The sequence below is a fragment of the Dioscorea cayenensis genome, chromosome 9 (genome assembly GCF_009730915.1).
Source record: "Dioscorea cayenensis subsp. rotundata cultivar TDr96_F1 chromosome 9, TDr96_F1_v2_PseudoChromosome.rev07_lg8_w22 25.fasta, whole genome shotgun sequence".
NCBI classification, from domain to species: domain Eukaryota; kingdom Viridiplantae; phylum Streptophyta; class Magnoliopsida; order Dioscoreales; family Dioscoreaceae; genus Dioscorea; species Dioscorea cayenensis.
Window position 1 is genome coordinate 5,261,474 of NC_052479.1, and position 26,280 is coordinate 5,287,753.

The 26,280-nt window shown below is 33.7% G+C and overlaps 1 protein-coding gene and 1 non-coding gene across 2 annotated transcripts; one reads left to right on the forward strand and one right to left on the reverse strand.

Annotated features, from left to right (window-relative positions):
* Nucleotides 1-6,647: 6,647 nt before the first annotated feature.
* On the reverse strand, nucleotides 6,648-14,985 carry LOC120269005 (glutamine--fructose-6-phosphate aminotransferase [isomerizing] 2). Its single transcript, XM_039276289.1, has 11 exons — nucleotides 14,623-14,985; nucleotides 13,760-13,932; nucleotides 12,498-12,603; nucleotides 11,028-11,173; nucleotides 10,147-10,311; nucleotides 8,612-8,933; nucleotides 8,281-8,531; nucleotides 8,086-8,200; nucleotides 7,708-7,963; nucleotides 7,462-7,630; nucleotides 6,648-6,979 (listed from the first exon to the last, which is right to left on the reverse strand). Exons 1-11 carry the CDS (start codon nucleotides 14,864-14,866, stop codon nucleotides 6,896-6,898), a joined length of 2,031 nt encoding a protein of 676 aa, XP_039132223.1. The 5' UTR covers nucleotides 14,867-14,985; the 3' UTR covers nucleotides 6,648-6,895.
* Nucleotides 14,986-16,723: 1,738 nt separating this feature from the next.
* LOC120269874 lies at nucleotides 16,724-16,856 on the forward strand. The gene has a single exon (XR_005539503.1). It is a non-coding gene; the product is annotated as a U6atac minor spliceosomal RNA (small nuclear RNA).
* Nucleotides 16,857-26,280: the final 9,424 nt, after the last annotated feature.

Below are 26,280 nucleotides of genomic sequence, written 5' to 3' on the forward strand. Positions count from 1 at the left end.
AATTGCTAGAGATTTTTATGTTATTTTTGTCTCAATAGTGGCTTTAGAATCTATATTTATAGATAATAGATTAGTGAGCACATCTCGTAGTGGACTTTATCCAACTATAGTGGAAGCTTTGACTAGAGGTGGGCACGGGCCGGTTAACCGGGCCCGACCCGTCGTGAACTGGACCCGGCCCGGCTTATCACAGAACCCGCCGGGTCTGGGCTAGGCCCGTTTGACCCGGCGGGTTTTTGTAAATAACAAAAAATTTACATGGATAGGGTTTGAGCACTGGGGCGCTCAGCAGCTTAGAAAAATAATATTAACCAATTGGCCCGACCCGTCGTGAACCGGACCTGGCCCGGCTTATCAGCAGAACCCGCGGGTCCGGGCGAGCCCGTTGACTCGGCGGGTTTTTGTAAATAACAAAAAATTTACATGGATAGGGTTTGAGCACTGGGACCCTCAGCGACTTAGAAAAAAATAACATTAACCAATTAGCCTACAAATTTTTCTTGTTTTAGTATAAAACATAAATAAATATAAAGAAGTTGCAAAATATTTTTTAAAACAACAAAAAATTTAAAATAATTTATAATAATAACTTAAAATTTTTTAAAACATATCAAAATAATTTTAAAAAGGATAAAAAAGCTACATTTTTAATTTATTTATCTATCAAATTAAATTATTAGCACATCTTTTTAAGTGCAACAAAATGTATATATCAAGTAGTATTCTTATTTTAAATTGAAGTTATCATCAACTTATTTATTTATTATAATTAGGATTGGCTCTAGATTTCACTTTGGTCTCTAACTATAGGGTTATTATTGTGCTTATCATGTTGTCATTGAAAAAAATTATAAATCAAAATAATATGGTGTTAACTATTATTCAAAGATATTTTGTTTTTTTTACTAATATATTTTTTTATAAATTGATATACATAATTTAAAAACAATTTTTTGTAATTTTATTTTTTTATTTTATAAATTGAAACAAAAATAATCTAATATATATGTAATCAAATAAGAGTCAGCTATTTAAGAGAATTTAAGAGTGTGCGTATGTAGGGACTCGAGTCTTATAAGTCTAAAAGAGCGATTAACAAAAATAATTATTTTTTAAAAATATTTATGAAAATTTATTGTTTGATAATTTGATATTTTTACTAATTGATTTTTATAATTTTTTTAATTTATTATATAGTTTCTTAATTTTTTTATAAATTAAATATATATGTAAAAATATTTTTGATCCATATTCTACATCCCATACATATATAATTTTTTTCCGATAAATATTTAAAAGCAAATTGTAGGCTCAGTGGTTTGGTTTTTGCTATCCGATTTCAAGATCATGGGTTGAATCCATGACCAACATACACTAGTATTAAAAACAATAACATTAAACCGGGTTCGACCCGGCGAGGTTGACTCACGGGTCAGCGGGTCGGGAAAAACTCAAAGCGTAACCGCCCGGTTTGCTGTATGGGCGATTACTGGGTCATTGAACCGACGGGCCGGGCCGGTTTTCCGGACGGCCCGTGCCCACCTCTAGCTTTGACATGTGCCCAAAATTGGTTGTTGAATTAGTTAGAAGGTAACTTAATTAATATTTATCTCACTTTTATTAAAACTTTGATTAGAAACTTAACTATTTTTTTTGTTTTTACTTTATTTCTGTGGGCTCCTTTCTTTCCACCCGGCCTTTGATTAGGGTATGGCCGGTTGAAAAGCATGTATCACAAATCAAAATTTAATTTTTTTTATATTTCAGATGATTGCGGGTTCGTGACTCCTATTAGAGGCAGAGCCTCTAATATTAATTACCCAGACGATGTCATGGGAACCTCCGATTAAGAAACAAGTGTGAATGAGAAAGTGAACCGAATAAACATGATAATTTTTATATTTAATTTCAAAGATGCATGCGAATACATGATCATAGACAAAGAATACTGAAAAAGAAGAGAGCTATTCTCAAGAGAGCTTAACAAGAGATCTTTAGAAAGAGCTATTTCCATCATGCTCTTCGAAAATTTATTTTTAGTGACGCTCTTAACTCCTATCTTGAGAAAGTGTATCGAGAAGATCCTTTTTAGCCTGTGGATGTAGCCTCCTCGATTTTCTTTTTTTATGTGGATTTGTGTCTTGACACATAGCTTAGATCCATGCGGCCACTCTACATTCTGAGTTGCCCTACTTGGTCACTTTTGCTTCTTTTATCGCTGAAGACTTTGGCTCTTTACGCTTGTAAAATCTCCAGCTCCTTGACTTGTGAAACTCCTCAAGTCTTTGGCTCTGGTGCCTTAAAAACTTCGAGTTGCATTTTGTCGTTTACATGATGCATTTAGGGTCTTAGCTCTTCAATGCTTTTGAGCCTTGACCATTTGATTTTTCAAGTCGTGACCTTTAACATGGCTGGGTCATTAACTTGATAATTTTGACTTGATTTTTAAAAATGATCCTCAAACTCTCTCTTTATGAAAGAGATCTTATAATGGGCTTAGAAAAAAATCTTTGCCAACTCAACTTTTTCAATGAGTGTTGACGAAGCATTTTTGAAAATTTTTCATTCATTTTTATCATCATTTTTTTCTCTCGTGAAATTTTTTCATTTTTACTCTTCCTTTCATTTCAAGAAAAGATTTTTCATTTTTTTATTACACCTCCTTTCACTCCAACGGGTGTCGAAAAAGACATCCAAGTGAGTTTCGAGAAAATCTTTGTCGACTCTTCTCTTTTTATGAGTGTTGATGAGAGATATTTTTTTGTGAACTTTTCATTCATTTTTATCACTTCAGGAATTTTTATTCTTCTTTTTCATTTCACTTTTTTTACTCGATGAGTGTCGAAAAGACCTCAAAGTGAGCTTGAAGAAATGGTTTTGATTTTTTTATGAAAAAAATTTCTCTTTACCCCAAAAAGTGTCAAAAACTTGAGGTGGAATTGAGAAAATTATGAAAAATTTCTCGTTACCCCTAGAGAGTCGGGACTTGAGGTGGAATGAGAGAAATTTCATGAAAAAAATTTCTAGATTACCCTAGGAAGTCAAGACTTGAGGTGGAATGAGGAGAAATTTCATGGAAAATTTCTCGATTCTCTCAAAAAAAGCAAGGCTTCAAGGTGGAATAAGAGAAATCATGAAAAATTTCTCGTTACCCCAAGAAAAGCCGAAGCTTCAAGGTGGAATGAGAGAAATTTCATGAAAAATTTCTGTTCCCAAGAAAAGCCGAAAACGAGGTGGAATGAGAGAAATCATGAAAAATTTCTTGTTACTCAAGAAAAGCCAAAAACGAGGTGGAATGAAAGAAATTTCGTAGAAATTCTGATTACTGCAAGATAAAGTCGAAAACTCAGTGGTGGAATGAGAGAAATTTCATAGAAATTCTCATTCTACTCAAGAAAAGCCCGAAGCTCCAGGTGGAATGAGAGAAATTTCATAGAAATTCTCGTTACTCCCAAGAAAAGCCAGCTTCGTGGTGGAATGAGAGAAATTTCATAAGATTTTTTTATATAGGAGGCCTTACAAGAATAAAATTACCAAAAATACCCCCACTCAAATTCATCCTTTACTTTTTTCTCATTTTTACTCTCTCTGTAAACCCATCTTTTCATTTTTCCATATTTTTTCTTTCTTCTCTTATTTTACTCACCCTTCCATTTTTCCATATTTTTCCTTCTCTATTTTTTTCAACTCACCCTTCCATTTTTTCCTATCTTTTCCTTCTCTCTTTTTAAATTCACTCTTCATTTTTCCATATTTTTTTCTTCTCTCCTAAATTCACCCCTTCATCATATTTTTTTCCTTCTCTCTTTTTTAAATTCACCTTTCATTTTTCCATATTTTTTTCTTCTCTCTAAAATTTCCCCTTCATTTTTAATATTTTTTTCCTTCTCTCTTTTTTCTCACCTTTCATCATTTTTATTTTTTTCCTCTCTCTTTTTCTCTCATACTCTTCCTTCATTTTTCATCTCTTTTTTTTTTCTTTCATCATATTTTTTTACCGAAAATGCCCTTCATCAATAAACTCCTCCATGTCTTGTCCAAAACAAAATATCATCATTCCCTCTTCAACACTAGGATCGGCACCCGTAGCTGAAGGACCATTTTCATTCATTGTCCTGCACCTTTTCATTTCCCTCACCACTCACAATGAAAGCCTGAACAGCAGCACCATAGGAAACAACCTCATCAAGGTTGAGGCTCTTGCATGGCTCTTTTTCATTGAAGAAATCATAAGACAACTGATGAGCTTTAGGAACCCTAATAGAGCTTCCAACCAACGCAACATCATGGATATTGTTCTTCTCCATCTCGGCATCTCTCAAACATTTCTCTGCTGGCTCCATACATTTCCTGAACACGTCCATGTTGAGCTCCTCAAACTCTTGAGCTCCTGGACAAAGTGGTTCACCATTTTGTTGTCAAAGTCTTCACCGCCAAGATGAGTGTCCCAGCACTTTCTCTCATTTTAATGAAGACCATAGAGGAGATCTCCTCAGCTGCAAACTGCTTATCCTCATACTTGTATTGCACAACAACCATGGGCTCGTCATTAGATCCAGGGATAATTTTGAGTGAATGGAACTGGATATCACTTCTGAACAGAAGCATCATTTAAACACTTGAAAACCAATCGCTTGGCGTCGAAGACGGTGTTGATGGGGGCTGGAGGAGGGGCAACTCGCCCAGCGGCGTCGCCGGTTGGGACCCGGCGAGAAGGGAGACGGGCGAGAGGTTCGGGAAAGGACACGCCCATGAGAGTGCCGAGAGAGGTGCTCCGATCGGGGAAGAAGGAGCCCGTGGACTCGGTGTCGAGATCGGAGGATGAGACGGAGGAGATGGTCGGCGAGGAGGGGATGGGCTCCGCCTCCATTAGAGCTTGAGCTTGAAGAATCGAAGAGAGAGAGAGAGAAACACGAAGAAGAGAGAAAAGAAACTCCTCTAATGCATGCACGTGCATGTATTTTCCCATTAAATGCATGAAAAGAAATCATATATATATATATATATATATTTTGAGAGAGAGCATGAATGTGAGAGAAAGAAAGAGACACCAGGAATGTGTCTTCATTGCATGCCCAAATAAATAATAATAATAATAATAAAAAAAAGGCAGCATGCTATGAAAATGGTACCCTTCACGTGCATGGATTTGAAAAGAATGCATATAAAACTTTTTTTTTTAAAAAAAAGTGGGGCCCAGTTCATATGAAAGCATGGATGCATCATGCACATCATACAAAAATAACATTCATTGCTGCTGTGTATTTTTCCTTGTATATATATAAAAAAACGTAATACCTCTTGATCAACCTTCTTTGATCTCCTTGTCTTCTCCCCTTCTTTCTCCTGCTTTTTTCAATCTCTTCTTGTTTTTAATTTCTCACTTTCCTTCTAAAAATCTCTCTGTTGTCTCCTCTTTTTTTCGTCATTCCTTCTCTTGTCTTTTTTAAAAATTCTCTCTCCTTTCTCCTTCTTCTGCCTATCTCTTTCTTCGCCTCCCCAAAAATCCTCAACACCCTGAAGAATCTCCAACTCAGGAGACTTTTTTTATTTGAATTTAAAAATTTTTTTATCCCTATCCACAATCTCCCCTTTTTTTATATTTATGATTATTTTATTTATTATTTACCTAATTTCCTTCCTTTTTATTATTATTTATATATATATATATATATTTTTAAATTTCAAACGAATATATATATATACATATATATATATATATATATATATATTCTCTTTCCTCTTTCTTTTTCTGTTCTCTTCTTTTTTTAACATTTGTTTCCCTAAAAATCCCTCAACACCCGGGAAAATCCTCAATCACGTGAGAATTTTTTTCAAAATTTAAAATTCTCTTCAATTCTTATCACTTCTTCTTCTTTAACTTCAAACTCCCTCTTTTTCCCTCTCTCTCTTTTATTAATAAATATCTTATTATTTTTTTTATTTCAATAATAAATTCCTAATGGAATTAGGAATTAAAAGAAAACCATATAAACAATTTCATAGATCAAATACAACATCTCATATATTCTTTTAATCAATTCCATGACTTTTGACTTGATAAAATTATGATTATTATCTCTTATCATATTTATATACCGGATTCCTATTAATATAATTTTCACTTTTTAAATTATAGGATTGAGCATTTCATAATTAAATGAAAGCAAGTTCAGTATGTTTATTATGTAATGTTATTCGCCACTTCTAACCTTGAATCGAAGTTGTTTTTAGATGATTTTTTTATTTTTTATTTTTTTATTAGTAAGTTATGCAATTTAATTTCTCAAAACATTTGTATCGAATTTGAGATAAAACCTTGAGTTATTGTGTTGTTATATATATTTTAATATTTATATTTAATTAAGTATAACAATGCTTTCTAATTATTTATATAAATAAGCTAAAAATAGTAGCAGTGGATATGGCATTGAGAAAAAGTACAATGTCCCAACACTTACTACTAGATAAGATGCTAAATTTGAACAATTATAGAAATTGCCATTGCCATAAAACGTTTACCAAATGGTGTCATTCTAATTGGGTTTTTATCATTACATGTCCGAGAAAATTTTCTTAGTTTTCCTGTATACTTTTTAAGACATGTATTGTTTCTAATAAAACCAACAACAATATTAGTACATTATAAACTAGAAACACATTCAGCAGGTCCAACAATCATATTATCATAATTTAGATGAATCATGGCAACAAAATACAAAGGAAACACATACAACATTGACTAACCACAGCTCTTCTTACATAAACATGAGTCTCTCAAGTTTCAACACAACCTAAATCATTGAAATGCATAGTGTGCGCTACAAAGAATAGATGGATGACTGATGAGCATGACTTACAGAGAACAAGTTGAGGTTGCAGGCTGGTCAGATTCTTATTGAGTTGTTACACTCTTTGCCAGATTCCGAGGTTGGTCAACATTGTATCCACGAAGAACAGTGAGATGATAAGCCAGAAGCTACAGGCAAGAGTAGAACATTGCTCATAAGTTTAGATAAACGAGCAATCAACCAGGAACTTGCACAGAAATGTACTGAGAATTTTATGAACAAAAAAACATGACATATTTAATGGTCGCTAACTCACAATGGTGAGTCTGTTTTGTAACATATAGACAGACACTCAGGTGAATACTGAGTAGAAATAGCCAACAGTCAAATGTATTGATCACTGGTGATTTGATTAAATGCAATAACGACATATACTCAGTAAAAGAATAATATGCCTATAGTTAGTTAATCATCACAAAAGAAAGTATGGTGACAGTAATATATTTCCTCATCTAAACTCAGCAAAGATCATCAAACTGATTTTGCTAGTCAGTGATTTATGTAGCAGGTTATATATGTTAAACAAAGCATAATCCTTGATCTTCTTTGTAAAAATCATCTATAAATAATCAACCAAGCCATTTAGTTAAGCATTTGAGTTTGCTAATACCTGCAATGGTATTATATTAACCACTGGCTGAAGGCAATCTGCAACCTGAGGAACTTCAATGATCCTACAAGATCTACCGGGGCAGACAGATTGAGCATCTCCCTTTGAACACAAAACTATCAATCTACCTTTGCGTGCATGAAGTTGTTGGATCACTGATTGTTGCTTACTGCTCACAAAGACAACATCAGTCCAGAAATGAATTAATTTTAAGATGAAAGAATCATGTTTTAGTGATATGCTAACCTAAAGCAAGAATCACGCGTTGCGACAACAATAATGGGGAGAGTTTCATCCACTAAAGCCAGCGGACCATGTTTCATTTCACCAGCAAGCATTCCTTCACTGTGCATGAGGGCTACTTCCTTCACTTTCAAAGCACCCTCAAGGGCAGTCGCATAATTATAACCTCTGCCAAATACCAGCAGTGACTCCAAGTTTATCAATGATTCAGCAAGATCTTTCATTTCTCTATCAAGTTTTAGAACTTCACTAACTTGATCTGTCAAAAAACCAAACACATAGAAAGGTTCAGGGATCCAATTCACAGATACTTTCACAAAGGCTGATAAAACTTAATGCTGCATAAAGTACTTATAGTTTACTATAAATTTAAGGGCATACTTGGTAGATCTGAAAGACCATTAATGATATCCTCTCTTCTAGCTTGAGTAGATATTCTATCAGCTCCAATAGCCAATGCCATCATGACCATGACTACTATCTGACTGGTGTACGCCTGCAAGATCATTATAAAAATAAATTGATGAAGTAAAAATGAAAACCTAAAGATTGGATATAAAGTAGGATACTTTTTACCTTTGTGCTAGCAACACCTATTTCACACCCAGCATTTATGTGGATACCGCAATGAGTTTTTCTGGCTAATGTACTGCCAACAGTATTTGTTATACCAACACAAAGCGCCCCATTTTCTAATGCATATTCTAGTGCTAATAGGGTATCTGCAGTTTCTCCAGATTGGCTAACGAACACGGCGGTATCCTCTCTGTAAATTGGACCTTGCCTGTCAAGCAGATCACTAGCGATTTCCATGGTAACTGGGATACCTAATATTCCAAGATATAATCATTATTATAAGTTCAATCATATAGCACAAGTAAAAAAACCTCCCGTATAATTTCCTTACTGGACAGTTCTTCCAGAATAGGCCTTGCAGCTAGAGCAGCATTGTAGCTTGTACCACAACCAATAAAAACGATTCTCCGGCTGTGCCTGATTGTTTTCATATGTTCTTTAAGCCCACCCAAAAGAACACTATTATGTTTAAGCCTTCCCCTCATTGTTGTAGTCAAAGAATGTGGCTGCTCATGGATTTCTTTCTGCATGAAATGGTCATAGTTGCCCTTCTTTATTTGCTCAACTTCCATCTCCAGAACAGATAAAGCACGTTGCACTGACGCTGGCTTTTCTTTATCATAGTCAAACTTGAGGACAGATACACATCCATCCTAGTAAAATGAACAAAAATACCTTATTAGCACATAGATCCTGATAAGCAAAAAATTATCATCTTCAATGATAAAAAACATGATATAACTAAGAAGTAAGAAGAATGGCGTATTCTTGTTACTTCGCATATTTATTCCACAAAAGAGATTTATTGTGAATCAATAATTAGCATCAGATGAACTTGCTAATTTTTAATTCAAAATAGATAATATTTGATAGACATATCTTTATGCTAATATCAAGCCTGGCTTTAGGCGATGATTACCATATTGGAAGATAGTATGATAAATAAGGAAGAAAATTAAAAAAAAAAGATAATAAAATAGAAATGCAGCAAGAAATGCAAAACTTTAATGATATGCAAGAACCACACATGAAATGCTTTCAGAAAACAATCGGCACAACCGAGCTTGTACGCCTTCATATACAATAATTATCATTGATCAAGATTAGCACACTTCTCTCATGAGGATAACTGCTCCAAACTAAACCATATCAAGAAATATTACATAGCTCCTTACTGAAAAAAAATTAAAATAAAATAAAAAAAATAAAATTATTAAAAAAATAACTCACAATCCTTAAAGAACACAAAATGAAGAGTGGCAAAGACTTTCACATTTTAGATGTTGATCCTTATCTTTGTAGGCTAATGAAGCACTCTTCAATCAACAAATAAAATCCTTATAGAACTCGATATTAACATATGGATTTTAAACAGCCAAATTGAACACTTGACTTCATCCAAGTAAAACATTTCCCAGCTCTCCAGAAAAAGTTTAGCAGGGACTGTTATATGATAACAAAAACAGATAGATAGGATCCATATGAGAACAAACCCAAGTGTTTCAAAAGTGAGGTAAAAGCTAAACACAGACTTAGGTGTATTTTGCCATCCGCCAAATTATTAGCATAAAACGCACAAAAAACAGACATATTCCAGTCAGTTGAACCATGAGAAAATGCTGACAAAATAAGTTTTCTTCCAACTTAAGAATAGTAACTATAAAGCGATTATATATTCTGTTTGGTAAAAAGCTAAAAAAGAAAACCATGAACTAGTCCTATTGGCAAGATGAAATCATTCCGCCACAGTCCCACAATAAATAATGTAACAATTCTGGTACAAAGTAACATCAGACTTCTTTAGTTTATTTAAGGTTTGAGCTCTAAAAAAGCAATAGTTGTTAAAATAATAATGTAAAAGTTCACCTTAATATGCACCACTTCACTGTCTTCAATCGCCAGATAATTTTTGGTGTGTTCCACAATAGCACATAAATCACTGGAAAAAAACAGCTCTTTGGGCTGCCCATTGGTAGTGAGGGCTTTAACATCATGAAACAATGCACCACTATTTGAGATATCTGTCAGCTCCTGAAATAGCAAACAAAAAATTAAAAAAAAAATTTAAAAAAAAGAAAATGATACAATTTGAAATTAGTAGCTAACCAAAAAATGAGTGGTAAAATGCAGCATGAAATATGAATGGATAACTGATATTGAATCTTTCAGCCAGCCAAACATTCCATAAGATAACAAAATTGATAAACTTAGTTCATATCCATATTTTTTAATAATACCCAGAACTTAAAAATCCAAGATTTGAATACGAACAAACTCAAAAACTGGCTCTGAACTGTTAAACAAGCAGAATTAAAATAAAAAAAAAAGAAAAAAAAAAGAAAAGAAGAAGAACATCTGCCGTCACGTCATAACAATGCTTCATAAGAAACTGATCATTCTATTCTAGTAAGATTGAGCAAGAGAGCCCATGATGCCCTAATTTATCATTTGAGAACTCATTTTCTTATCCCTAATGTATCCATGTCTGATTAATTACATGAGCACAAAACCTCTTCATCCATAATGCTCGTCTTACATGAGCATTAAGATGTTTTAGTAAATAACAAAACCCAAAAAAAAAGCATGAATGAGGCCAAAAACTTGAACCCTTACTGGATAATAGTTGGATCAAGTCTGAAATAGGAGTTACATATTGGAAGCCAGATCACAAAATCACAATGCAATGAATACCAGTAACATAGTAAATGAGTAACTGTTAGTGCCAAGACAACTAAATTTTAACTTACTTTGACACCCAAAATCAATGTGCTTCCACGCTTGCAAGCAATCAACTCATTTGGATAGTGCGGGCTTTTAAAAATAAGTGCATATGCTCCTTCAAGTTGCCTCATGACTTCAAAAACAACTTGACTAAAGGTAACAGTCTGACCAGCTGCACAATAGAAAAAAGACTAGAATTGGCTGTATGGTACCTTTCAAACTACACTTATAGAATGGTGTCTTCACTAAAGTTAATTTTTAAGCATTTAAAATGAATGTGTGAGAAAACAGAAAATGTAAGTTTCATAAACCTGGCCTGCCAAATTAAGATAGTGCCAAAAAAGAAAAAAAACCCTGTCTGTAAAGATAGTTCAGTAGAATACACTGAGGTCCAATTAAATTCATTGTTGCAATAGAAGGGAGAATAAGTGACTACGCTAGTGTTATTGTCAGAAAGTGAGATCTCTGGAGTAGAGATCCTAGGCCAGCAACAGCATTCATAGCAGCATGATCATCCATCGTAAATTTGTCAAGATTTACTAGAGGAAAAGGGTTAAATAGTATATAAGTCTTTCTTAACCATTGATTAAGTAGATCATTATTAGGATCTTTTATTCATGTTAAGAGGGCAACTTTCACTGAAGTCTTACTACAGAGACAGTTTTCCACAAGGAATTTTTCTATGCTTAGGATCTCTCTTAGGTATATAAATAAAGAGCAAATACCATTGTAAGGATCAGTGTTTATGTGGTTTCCATCATTATTTTTCAGCCTATTTTCTATTGACTTTCAAATTGTTATTCTCACTCTTGAGAGAGAACTACACAAAGGTGTTAGAAATTGTTTGAAAATTGAAAACCTTGCCAGCAATTGATTTTCAGCCTTGACATTGGTTCTAACTCATATTCTTTGTCAAGTTACCCCATAAATAAACAGAATTTTACTCTTTAACATTTTTTTGTTTTACACCACCACAAAATTTTATTCTAATAAGAATAATCATAAGGGACTTAAACCTCAATTGCATGTCTTCTGACTACTAACATTCACATAGAGGGTGTACATGCAAAATAAATATTGGCAATTAGGAGACTCAATTCACTGCCTAGAAATAATCAGTTGAAGATGTACATTTAACTATAATTTTATTTGGTAAACAGTTCAAAAATGAGTTTGCTATCAATTGCTGGAAAGTATGAAATAAAATTGAATTCATGAGTTATGGTGATATATTAAAAAATAATCTGCCAATTTTAGCCATTTTTAGATTCCAAGAATTTATGAATAAATGTCCTCAGAATTAAAATTATAAAAAGATACAAAGAGTAGAGAAATATAACCATTTGACCATGTGATTGGTTACTCATATGTTAAGAATGCAAAAAACCAATTATTTTGGAAGGTAATAATGTTTACCAACATCTAGTGGTAGCAACTAAAATTTGCTTTGCTAATAAATGTAACTTATAAATAGTCAGACAGAGAAAAAAAATTACCCTCATGAGCCTTGTCAAACACAAACTTCGCCAACTTTGGTATAACTTCCGTATCAGTTTCTGATTCAAAGTTGAACCCATTTCGAATCAAAGTCTCTTTTAAAACCTGATGAGATAGAAAAGAAACATTAGAAGAAATCAAACCTTGGGTCAAGGCAGACTTCAATTATGGTTATAAAGTAAAGGTTAATTGAAAGAGTGCTAAATTGACAACTAAAAAGGCTTGCCTTTTTCACAACTCAAATGTGACATTGCGAAGGAGATATGGCATCCATCAAGAGGATGCAGAGTTATCAAACAAACAAAAAAAAATTAATACATTAAGCAAGGATAAAAATCAACAATACATCACAGTAGAAACCAAATTAACTGAGACAAAACAAAACACCAGGAGAAAACAGGCATTAAAAATGAATAGGTGGGGCATACACTTAAGGATTGAGAGAAAAAGCAAAAGGTAACAGACAATGGACATTAGAGTGAATGTGGGTGATGATGGTGAGTGTTTAGCTATCTACATCATTTTAAGAGGGAGTAAAAATATCAGCTGAATTACTTTAAACATAAAGAATGACAGTTAACAGTCAAAGGATCAGGGTTGGTATATATACAAGTGTACGAGTGATTGCCATATTCATAGTGATACAACGCAGATTCCTATTTTTATAGGAGTATATATGCAAAAGCCCCTTTCCAAAAGTCATGATGTCAAGAGACCATTCAGCAAAGAATATCAGTTTCTTAGAATAATCAATGTAAAGTACATTGATGAATCAATATAGCATAACTGACATAAAGTCATCAGAGTAAAGATAAAATTTAAGAGTACCCAAAAACACAATGGCAATATACATACTTCAAACCAAACTAAAATATTTAATTGCCCTGAAAGAACACTTTAGACTTTAGATCTTCTAGTGATCAAGCTCACCATAATATTCAACAAGCCAAAGATTACAGAACTAAGACATTCATCCAAGTATCAATTCACACTGAATTTAGAATAGGTGATATGAATGTTACAAAGGTTTTTCACTGGGCAGAAACATCATCCATAGCACAACACTAGATCAAGAAGACTCAAGCAAAGAAACAACAAAGCAGAATACATGCTAATTCCAGGACAAAAACTTTTATTGAATATAGTTAAATACTTAATTACTTGACCCACATTCTCTGACTTCAAAGAGCTTAAAAACTAAAAATAAGAAGCAGAATTAATGTTATTTTCATGAATTAAGAGACTTCATTGTTAAACAAACCTCATAGTTAGTTATAATGCCGTTGTGAACAACAATAAATTCATTCCATGCACCGGATGACTGCGGATGACTGTTTCTTGGGGAAGGCACACCATGAGTGGCCCAACGTGTGTGCGCAATTCCAGCGTGAACAGAAAATGGTTTCTCTAAATTCAAATCCATAGCATCAACCTCTGTAAAAGAACATAGGAACTCATTTTGTTTTACGTAAAAGAATTCAGACATTAAGTTGCTCAGAAAGTAAGATCAGAGAAAATGAACACAGTATGACTAAGGAAGAAAGAAATGCAGCCTAAACTAATAAATTTAATCACAAATCAATGCAGCACCACAAAATGGAGGAGCAAAGATGCAAATTGCTGTCCTTCCAATAACACCTATCGCACATATAGCAAAAATCAGGCAAATGCAAAATACTAGACCTTCACTGCCAATGTCATAACTAAATCCACTATCCACAACAATTAGAAACTAACTGACTTGACTTTATATTTCCAGAAATAGCACTTAGACAGCCAGATTTCTTTCTAATATAAGCTAAGCACATCAAAAGAACACAATGAAGGGGATGGTGCAATTGCCAAAACTAATCACCAAATAGCATGAAAGTGGCATTCATGGAATACAACCAGATGTCAGAAGTATAAAATTTTAAAAAAGAATAGTAAATCATCAAAAAGAAAACAAACCAAAATCTAAAAACCCCAGAATTCAAAATTCCACCAGGACCATAAAGTCCAAAAAACAAACCAAAACAAACAAACAAACAAACAAATAAATCATCAAATCCAATAAATCCAAACACAAACACCAAACTCAAAACTCACATGAAAACCAAGAACAAAACACGATCAAACCCTCACCAGCGTAGACGGATCCAACAAGTGACTCGATCTTGCCCTCCTGCCTGAAAACCAGAGGAAATGCAGACTCATAGGGGGCCTCCTTCAGAGAAACCTCCACAGCATCAAGATCAGAGTCAATCGCGATCCCAGATGAATCATAGCCACGGTACTCAAGTCTCCGGAGGCCATTGAGGAGCACCTCGAGGATGTACCTCCTCTCCCTCTCTACATTGTAGTTCAAATATGCAAAAATACCACACATCTCGCTCTCTCAATCCCTTCAAGCTCTGGATTTCTCCCCCAAATTCCAAAAACCCTAGAGATGATTGAGGTGATGAATTTAGGGATTTGAAAACGGAGTAGTGACTACGAACAGCGGTTGAAACTGGTCTGAGAGGGAACGGCATTGACCCACGTGGGAAACGTGGCCGTCGCCTCGGGATCGTCTAATGGAAAGGTAGATGTTGTCTTGGGATCGGGTTCGATGTGAATGTACGGTTGGATTGTGGTCATGAGGTCAATGAGAGGCGACTGCGTGGATAACTGGGACTGGTTTAACGTGTTCCAGCTGTCGAGTGGGACCGGGATGGACGGATAAGGTAAACACGTGGGTTGGAACCGTATAAATTGGTCGTGACGCGAGACACGGGAATTCGAAGGATAACGTGGAAGGAACCGTCGAAAATGCTAATTTTACATAAATTTAGAATTTCTTTTTTTTAGTGGAGTTGTCAAATGAGATATTATTGGAATTGATAAATAAAAATTATAATTATAAAATTATCAAAACTCTTGTTGCAGACCTTGGACTTTTTTTTTTTTTTACTTTTATTTTCTGAATAATATGTTGTTTGGATCTAATTAAAATTAGTTCCGGGGTACTGATATGATAAATGAAATATTAGAATAATAAAGCATGCACTCTTATATTGCTTAGGTGGTGTTGTAAAAAAATTTTGGGATTGGATGGCGTTATCTTTATTTACATTAGAGACAAGATAAAATGAAAAATGGTTTATAATAGAATTAAATTATATATATATATATATTATAAATAAGTCACAAACCAGCTCCATTTTAAAAAAGTGAAGGTGTACAAATATAAAATTTAGGTATAATACCATCCCTCTACTTTTCTCCCTTTTCTTTTGCTCTCTCTACTCAGAGATGTTCCCACTAATCCCTCTATTTTTGAAAATGTGTCTATTTAGTTCTTATACTCTTAGTCTCTTTCTAACTAGCCTCTTTATTTTTGAAAAAACAGAAATAATTGGGTTATTTTCAAGTGTAGAGTTGCGAATGAGATTGAGGGGGACTTCATCCCCTCAAAACCTAGATTGCTCATGCCCCCCAATTTTGAGGGGCATGAACATTTTTTGCCTTTTAATTACTATTTTACCCTTAATGGAAAAAAATTATTTTTATAATACACCCAATATCTCCTATAATTAAATCACTCTTTAATTAAATACATTCTATAATTAAATCACTCTTTAATTAAATTAATTTTTGCCATTAAAATATTTAATTATCATACTTAAATAAAAAATATTTAAACATTTAATAATCATAATTAAGATAAAATTTGAACTTATTTTAGGAAAGTAGAAATTTTGTCTATTTCATCTCACATTTTTAGAAATGCAGTTAAAATGTATTATTTAATTAAATATTTAATTATAGAAATTTAATTGGATAATACTTAAATGAATTAATTATTTTAATTATTATAATAAAAATGTATAATAATTAAAGTGGATTTTTATTTAAAATATTTAATTATAATAATTAAAATGAATAATTTTGCTTAAATTATTTTATAAATTAAAAATTAATTATCCTTCAATATAATTAACCTATTTAAAATTTTATTTAGAAAATGAATACATCAATAACTTATTTAAAAAATAATATAGAAATTAGAGCCATTTAATAATTATTTCTTTTACAATTAAGATATATTATTCAATTAAAATATTAGAAGGGTATAAAAGTAATTTTACTACAATGTTCTACTATCGCCTCTCATATTCCTATCACATCCCCTCAAACCAAACATTACTTTTATTTTTATCCCCATCCCCATACTCCCATTCCCTTCTAACCAAATGGATCCATAATGCTCATTGAAAGGAGAGCGGTTGGTATCTTCCTTGATAGGAACGGGAACAACCTTCGGGCTTTTTTTCTTTACCACACAAACTTAAGGCTACCCCCGCCATTGATATTGTGGTGGTCCTGGTGGATTTTATCTCAATTCTTAATATGTAGGTGATTCTAGTACTCATGTGTGCACAGATCTCGTCTTTACTTGTTCCACTGAGGTTTGCGCACGCACTCTACCTTAATTGTCTAGCCCACATTTTAACAATAAAACAAAACAAAACAAAATAAAATATATATATCAAAATGCATTTTGTGGGTGAACAAAAAGACATTGAACAGTTGATCATCGATTTAGTATTCGGGTTTTTTTACCCAAATTTTCCAAGTACCCGATCCAAAAAAAAAAAAATGAATCAGTAGCCGAACCAAATTTTTAAGGGACTGTTTGGATAGCAAAAGATTATGTCACAATCCGTACAATAAACTATAATTTAGAGAATTATGCCATATTCTGAAAATTATGTCATATTGGTTGTTTGAACACTTAATTTGGAATATAGAATTACAGTATAATATGGGTTTTATGGCATAAAAAAATATTTCATTGGGAGTAGAATATTTTTTTATCGTAATTGTGTGGCAGTCCGACCACCATCCGATCAGCCTCATGCAACTCGCCGGCGGTCCACCGATGGTCCAATGATGGTCCAGTTGACCTCCGGCGACCGGCCATCGGTCCACCGACATTCAATGATGGACACTTAATTTGGAATATAGAATTATGGTATAATATGGGTTTTATGGCATAAAAAAAATATCACTGGGAGTAGAATATTTTCTTATTGTAATTGTGTGGCGGTCCAACAACCATCCTGTCAGCCTCATGCGACTTGCCGGCAGTCCACCGATGGTCCAATGATGGTCCGGCTGACCTCCGGTGACCAGTCATCGGTCCACCGGCGGTCCACTCACTGTCCGTCCGGCCTCCGGCTACAGTAGACACTAATCACCAGTTCATCGGCTATCTTGAAGCGATCCGACCACCAACTAGGCGGTCTCCGATGACCGATCGAGAGTTATAATTTTTTTTATTTTGTTAAACCAAACACTCATTCTGTAATAATTACTTGCACTTCTTACATAATAAAATTATGCTCATATTATTTTATTTGGTACCCAAATAGGTCCCTAAGATAAACCGGATTGAATCCAAGTTGGGAGAAAATAAAAATCTGCATATCCGATTTTCAATATATATATATATATATATTAATAATTTTAAAATTTGCATCGTGTAAAAGTAAAAAATTCTTAATTCATAATCTAACCCTTTAAGAGTTATACGTATAAATTAATAAATTAAATTTTATAATTGCCAAAACTAAAAAATCCAAATCCTTAATCTTATTAATTTAATAGTTATTTATATATAATAAATTTAAATTTTAAAAGGAGCTAAATATATATATATATATATATAAATCCAATTCCCTTCATTATTGATGACATTTTCGAAGCTTCTGAATATATTTTTTTTTTGTATTCCTTATAATTGATAAAAAAATTTATTATTTTTGTTATGTAAAGAATAATATAAGATTTTAATTTTTTTAAATTATAAATTTGTTATATTTATTTTTTTATGTAATGTTATTATATAAAAAAATCATAAGCCTAAAACTTAAGTTTGATCCGGATATCAGAAATCTAATCAGGTTTAACTTGAGTACCCAGTTTTTGCTTTAAATCGGGTCAGATATAGGTCAAGTTTTTGAACTAGTATTCGATCTGGTTTTGTAAACCGGATCGAATATCCAATTTTTCTCACCACCATTGATTCCCTAAATGTGTTTTTTTAATATAATCCTCCATTTTTTTTTTAATTATCAACAAATCCTTATTTAAAATTTATTCACCAACATAAATTTTAAAGCATCACAAGCCTACCGTGGTGAGTGGACCTTTTAAAAATAGTAAGATATTGGTTTTTTTCACGAACACCTTCAAAATTACAAAAAAAAAAATGTTTTTGTATTTTTTTTTAACAATTTTTAAGTTATTATTAATTTTTAAAAGTTATATTATTTTTTTAACCCCAGTTATTTTGGAAAAAAATATGTTGTTGTTGTTATTTATACTGTTTTACTATTGACATATTATTTTTTTAAAATAATCACAAAAGTTAAATATTTTTTTAAAAATCTTTTTAAGTTATATTTTTTAAAACTTATTTTTTTAATTGTAATTATTTTTTTATTATTATTATTATTATTATTATTATTATTATTATTATCTATACACATATTTCAAATAGTTATATAATTTGATCGGAGAGGTTTCAAGGAAGATATTTAAAAAAAAAATTTTTAAGAATTTTCCTTATTTGTGATATTAGTAATGATAAATGCTTAATTCTATTTTTTTTTTGTTTGTATTAAATGTTCGAAAACATTTCAAATAAATTATAATTATTAAAAAAAATTTTATTTTGTATGATAAAAGCATACTAAGAATTTATATATTGTTTAGATTATAGTATGAGTCATTTGGGTAAAATCTAGGTTAACAAAAATATTTTTAAATATTAATTTTGAATTATTAACTATTTTTTAATTATATGATAAGTAATTATATATATATATATATATAATTTATAATATTGTTGCTATTTGTTAGTTAAATAATTTGAAGAAAAGAAGCAAATTGTTAAACATTTTTTGTTAAATTAAATATGGTATTAATAATTGAAATTTTTTAATTACGCTTATTTGTTTGTGTAGTAAATGTCTACGAGACTTTCCAAAACTATATATATCAATAGTTTTTGTTAGTGCAACTGCACTATAATTGGCATAAATGGTGACATGGCAAGGCATGGTGACATGGTAAGGAGTCTTGGATTGGAGACAAATATCTTAAGAGATCTTGTAAAAACTATTTTTGGTAATGTGTTACAACTTCAAGACAAGAACATATCAAGACCATATTTAAGTGATTTGATTGAAGACTAAATATTGATGGAGCTTAATTAAAGAAATACCTATCAATGGTATGATTGAAGGCTATTGAAGGTATGATTTGAAGAAACCTTAATAGGTATGATTGAAGACTATTAAGGGTATGAAGACTTGCCTATTGTTGGCATGATTGAGATGATTGATTGAAGATCTTTCTTGGGAATATTTGAAAACCAAACTTTGATGAATTGAAGATCAAGTTTGGAAAGTTTCATGAACACGCACAAGGACGTGCGCCCCTTGCGAGGGGCTGTGTGGCGAGGAACTGAGGAGGTTGGCTAGGTGCCGGTAGTCGGGATTGGGAGATCGAGCTGCACTGACTCAGACCAAGCATGACCGGGAGGTTGATGGGTCTTGATGTCATTTGCAACATAACCAAAACTCAGTCAAGTCAGCAGTCAGGGCTATGCTGCAATTCATGTTACAACAGGAGTTGCAACAGTTAATTTTGGAAGGTTTTAAATTAGTAGCCACGAATATTATAAAAGAGGTATGGACTATATTTGGAACGTTGAGGCGTCTATATAAGCTACCTTGCTTTGAGATTGGGTGTGACTCTTGAGTAGGAGAGTGTGAGGGCACTAGATGATCTAGAGAGGGTAGTGATCTTTTTGTGAGAGTGAGTGACAAAGTATTTGTATTCAATTATTTTCACCTCTTCCAGTGGATTGTTTATCTCCAGGCTTGGCCCCCTAGACGTAGGCAAGTGGACGCCGAACTAGGTTACCAATCTTGTGTGTCTCCTTTTTTTTTTTTTTGGTTTGTGCGAGTTCTCTATGAGTGTTTGAGTGTTCTCTAAACTCACAAACCACACCGGCGGAACAAACAGTTTTCATTAAATGGAGTTATTTAATCATGGTTTTCATTGTACGTTTGTATACAATATTAGCTTAAAACTCTCAAGAATATAAAAACCCGATGCAAAGTGAGGGAATTTGCTTTGTTATTATTATTTTAGTTGAATAACTTGTTTATAATTTAAGAAACAACAATTGCATTCATGTGCAAATAGAAAATAGTCTAATACATCCATCACTTTTTGTACATTACATATTTATATCCCATGTTGGACAAGTAGTTCCATAATGTCCGAGCTGTTTACATAAAGACTATAAATTATACTTAGTAGGATCAAAGTTTTTATGTGCATAAGTCTATGCCTGATCTTTAGTCGTCTTACGGTCCGTCGTCTTAGGGGTGAAACATCTTTAGCCCAAGCACATGTTGCCAAAACAATTTAAATAACAAATACGTTTTAAAAACATGCAGAATAATTCATATTTAAATAATAATAATTTTTAATATAATTGTGGTCTTAAAAAAATATAAAAATGTTGAAAATTATTATTATTTATAAAATCTACCTTAAACAACAACGATGTAATAATAATAATGACATTTTTAAATAATAAATGCAGTTAAAAAAATAACTTTTTAAAAGTTAATAACAGGAAAGTACCTAATAATCCCTCTATAGTTTGCATAATCCCAATAGATCTCTGCAAGTATTGGTATCCCTAAAAGGTCACTCCTTTTTATTTTGTTTCTTTTTCGGCCTATATGTTATTAACGGAGGCTAAGATGCCGTTATATGGGGATGGAAATAATTGTAATTCCCCTGCTCACTTTTCCCATCTTCTCAACCGCACGAAATGATGAAAAGGACCCTCTAAATCTCCTTGGGAACCACTTGTTGGCATGTCAACGATTGGCGAGGCGAAGCATTGGGATGCGCACAAGAAACCCTTGGCCTTCTTCTTATTGTGGTGAAACCCCTGGAGATCATGTTTTTTTGTTGTCGTTTTTCTTGCAAAACCTCGCCTTCGAGTTCTCTATAGCCTTCCATCCTCGGTTTTGAGTTGTCTGAAAACCTCTCCTTCAAGGGCTTCAGTGAACTGAAGATTGGCGACTTGCTTCAAGGAAAAACCTAGCTAAAAGGTGAGAAGACATTCTTGGGCTACCATCGAATGAGGGCTATCTAATTTCTTTATTTCCTGTGTAATATTGTTTGCTTCTTATGTGAAATTCAACAATTTGTGCCGTGTAGATTGCAATGTTTGTCATTTTGGTTGTGCATTTTCTGTGTATCATTTGTTGTTTAATGTGTATAATATTATTTTTAACTCGGTATGTGCATTTTTTTTTAACCACAATAGAAGATGGCAACAATACTTTTCATTGTGGAGGAGGATACATTTTGTGAAGCTCATTGTGGTCTACTTCATGACAATCTTCTTCTTCCATAATACTTCTCTGAATGCACCACCAGTCACAGCAAGGTATGCTGATGAGGCCTCGCTGGACCATTACGCCTGGGTGCATGCTATTCACAGGTGACTGATGGATGATGTCCCTATGGCAGCCACCCGTGTGTAACTTCAGTATAAAGGAAAGTACACCACGACAGTCTACATAAAAATGTGCTCCATTGATCTGATCATCTGTTCTATGAGGTCACGGGCAGTGTCACAAAAATATGATTGGGCCAGACACCCCGTATAATGTGTTATGGGGAGTCCAGTTTCATAAACACGGCATCTATCAGCCCACTATTAAAATCAATCAAAGGAAAACAAGTAAGTTTGCCTTCTTTCTGTGTAAAATGTTTGCTAATTTGATGTAATGAGTTGTTTCATGTGTATATTAATGGTTTCATGTGTATTATAATGGTTTCATGTGTATAATATCTTGTTCCTATGTAATATATTAGTTTACTATGTAATATCCTCACTTCCTGTGTAGAAAACGTAATTAATGTCTAGTGTTTCATTTTTATGTGTATATTTTAGATTAACTGTGTATGATATACTGACAACATTGTAATTGTTGCATGTTTCCTTCGTAGTTCTTCGAACTTGTGCCAGCTAATAATGAAGAGAATGTATTAGCTGGCAATGTCAGGAATCAGACCCGCAAGCAAACCTCTAAGAGATTGTCCGAACCTAGCGAGTCAAAAAAGAGGACCCGACAACCAACAATGGCCACGAGGCTATTGAAAAAAAAATAATTCCCTAATCAACTCTGGGAATGAACCAAGAGCTGAGCCAGCATAGAAGCGAGCTCAGGATCATTCCCCCAACAACTCTGAGAAAATCGACCACCATCAGTCCTAGCTTGAGAGGTCGGACAATGTTTCGTAAGATGATGATGACATGTGGTGGTTATTGCAGCAAATACTACTTGAGTTCTATGAACTGCAAGCTTGTATTGATAAGCGTGACGCCAAAGATGTAAAGAGAAAGAGGGGCTACTCACAGTCACCGCCTCTGGATTCTAGCACCTATGTGTCACCAATGGATATCGGTGGTCCTCCTTGTTCAAGTCCGTCCCCTAGTTCAGGTACGAGGTTCAAATGGGTAGTGCGGTCTTGGAAAGGCCGATTTGGCTAGCATAATGCAAAGATGACTAGCAATGAGGAAATTGTTTGCCCCTCATGAGATCGTATCTTACTCGGATGTTGAGGTGCCACCGATAGGAAGTCACCAACAAATGATAGTTCAGTCCTCGTAGATGACATTCCTACTCCCGAGGTCCCTCATGATGAAATTCATTCTCCTGTCCCTCCTAATCAGGCCCCAATTGCCAGCCCTATTTTGGTAATAGCCGAAGAGACTCCCCCCAAGCATGTTACGTGACACACGGCTTTGTTAAACACAAGTCAAGCCAATCCAATAGAATTTTTGACGAAGAGGCCTTCACCAAAGCGAGCCCCAATCACAAAGACTGTTGCGATCTTATCAACAAGAAAGGAATTATCAAGCGAAAAATATACTTGCCAAAACGTAGTGGATAATAAAAATTTTTAATGGCAAGTAAACATAATAAAACCCTAACGGACACCAAAACTAGGATTAAAATCTAAATAAATAGATAATTAAATATTTTGCCTTTATTTTAATGATGATTATGAACATACCCTTGTTTCCTCAAAATCGAAAAGAACTACGAATCACGACTCCCCTCTACAATCATGTACACACGAACACCTCTGGGAATCAAGTAGGTATGCTAGTACCTAAAGAAACAACGCTTGTTTCTTGGTTTAAATAGCAAGTACCCGAGATCGATCAACGAAACACAAGAGAAAAACAACTTTCCTCATGGTCTCGAGATCCAATCTGCAGAGAAGAGAAAAGGGATTGTAGGCGCTGTGGCGACAGGTTTCGGTGGCTGGCACTGGGGCAGATTCCGGCGGCGGGCGCCGGCGACAGTGTCCAAGGAAGAAAAGGAGTGGGTGACGGCTAGGTTTCTCAAGAGACTATCTCTCAATCACTCTATTGTCTCTTTTTCATATTAAGGTTAGACCATCTATTTATGAGAAAACCCTTCACTCCTAATCAAATTAGGACTCTCTTCTTTATTTGATTAATTAAATCATTTTAATTAACCAAATCTATTAGATTGAATTAACACTTAATAAGACTCAACTTGAATAAGCTATTTGGTCCACCTAATTGGGATTTTCACCAAAACCCTAATCAGGTGGTCCAATGAGTAACAAATACTAAACCTTGATCCCGATGTTCTAAGTGTACGATCCTGTAGGTCCATTTAACATTGGCAATGAGCTTAAACAACTTTAACGCTCATAAATCATAATTATTCTCTAATAAGATAATACGATTATCCAATATTAAACGAAGGTCAATTTTGAGAATTAACGGAACCTATCAGCGACCTCATACAGTCCTTTGCCACTAAATATCTTAATTAGCATAAGGCATGGAGCGAGTCACCCTTATTTAATGTTAATTAATTTCTTGATCTCTTGTTGAACTAACTAGGTCAAGTAAATGATAACTCTTATCATTTCTCTTAGGCGTGGTCACGCACTACTCAGTCTCACTAATCAAGTGCCCTGTGATATTCACTCTATCTACAGAGATGGGAAAATCCCTTCACTTCACTCATGTCTTTCAGTATGAACCGTGACATGCCCAAACAAACTTGTACTTGCCACTCAGTTACGAATGATGTTAGGCGTAAGTTAAAGCATGTATGGATGCATCTAAGATTTATAGTGATTTCAAGTCGAAGGATTCGAGTACAAGGATTGCTTGAGAAAAACACTTATGACTTTATAACCATGTAGTGTTCTCAAGAGAGGATCGATCCAAGTACACTGTTCCCTAATATGTATCCATGTTCTTTGATTGATATCCCATATCCTATGACCCATAAAACAAGGCCATCTCAGAAAAGACATACTAGTCTTAATTTATTTTCATTCACATGAAAATAATCGATTAGGGACATTTAGAATATTGTTCAAGTTTATGCTTCATGATTTTACTATCTAAATCACGCATTTGATAACTTGAGTGGAACCAATATTCAAGGATATTTTATCTTATTAACTATGCATAGAAATAATAATAGATAAAATGATGCCTCATAATAATTATCCATATAATAAGAGTTAATACAATGTATTGGGGCTAGGGCTTACACTAATAAAGACACCATCAAAGAGGGCCCCACCAAAGAGAGTCCAAGTGAAGAAAGCTGCATCGAAGAGAGAGCTCCAAGAAAGAGGGTCTCTCCACAGAAGAAAAAAACCCTGCACAAATAGAATCCTGCTCAACTGACGTATCACAAGCGGAAAAGGATGCATTACACGCTATTGACATACTAATTGAGTCTCTCAACGGTTTGAGGAATTATAAACTAGCAAAGGAGGCGCTTACGCTGGTCGCATACCAAGATCGAGCAGAGGGTCAGGTCTACCATGAGGATCAAAAGAAGTCCGAAATAGGCTTTCTCCCAAAGAAAAAGAACTATCCATCTTTCAGCAGGCTAAACAAAATCGAATAAGCAGCGGTCTCGATCTACCTGAACACGCGTGTTGACAGGTGATTTTTTTTTATATGTATGGTATGGATTTTTTATATTAAGAAGTGTTTATGAAAACATAGTGTAATATTATGCTTTCATGTGTATGTTTTCCTATTCTTGTGTAAGTATTATGTTTTATTGTGTATAACTACCATTTTATGAGTAACATATAGCTTTTCCGTATGTAATATAATTTTCATGCATAGCATATATGTGTTACGTCCTCCTTGAAGAAAAAAATAAAATGTCCTCAATGATGTTGTGGAGGCCCTCATCCTCAATGATCCGTGAGGAATTGCTGACAAATCCCATGGCTTTCAAGTAGCATGTTGTTGTCACGCGACCTCTAGTGCTTGCTATGAAAAAACTTTAATTTGCTACGGATTAGGCATTATACATGATGGAGGATGTCATATACGAGAACAAGATCGCCAAACTTATACTTATGTCAATCGTCCTCCATGGTCATTACCATTTGCTCATTCTTGCCATTCGAAAGGAAAAGGACATACACTACTCGTCACTTAGGTCAGACATTTATGACGCTGACACCATAGACATGGTAGGTGATTTAAAAATAATTTCAAACCTTGAATTCTCTTTTATTGAGTCAGTAATAAGTTACGTTTAACATTTCAACTACATCTCTTAGAATTATGCATAAAAAATAACACTGGCTATAACATATTTCAACACCTTCCACTTGGGTATGTGCGGA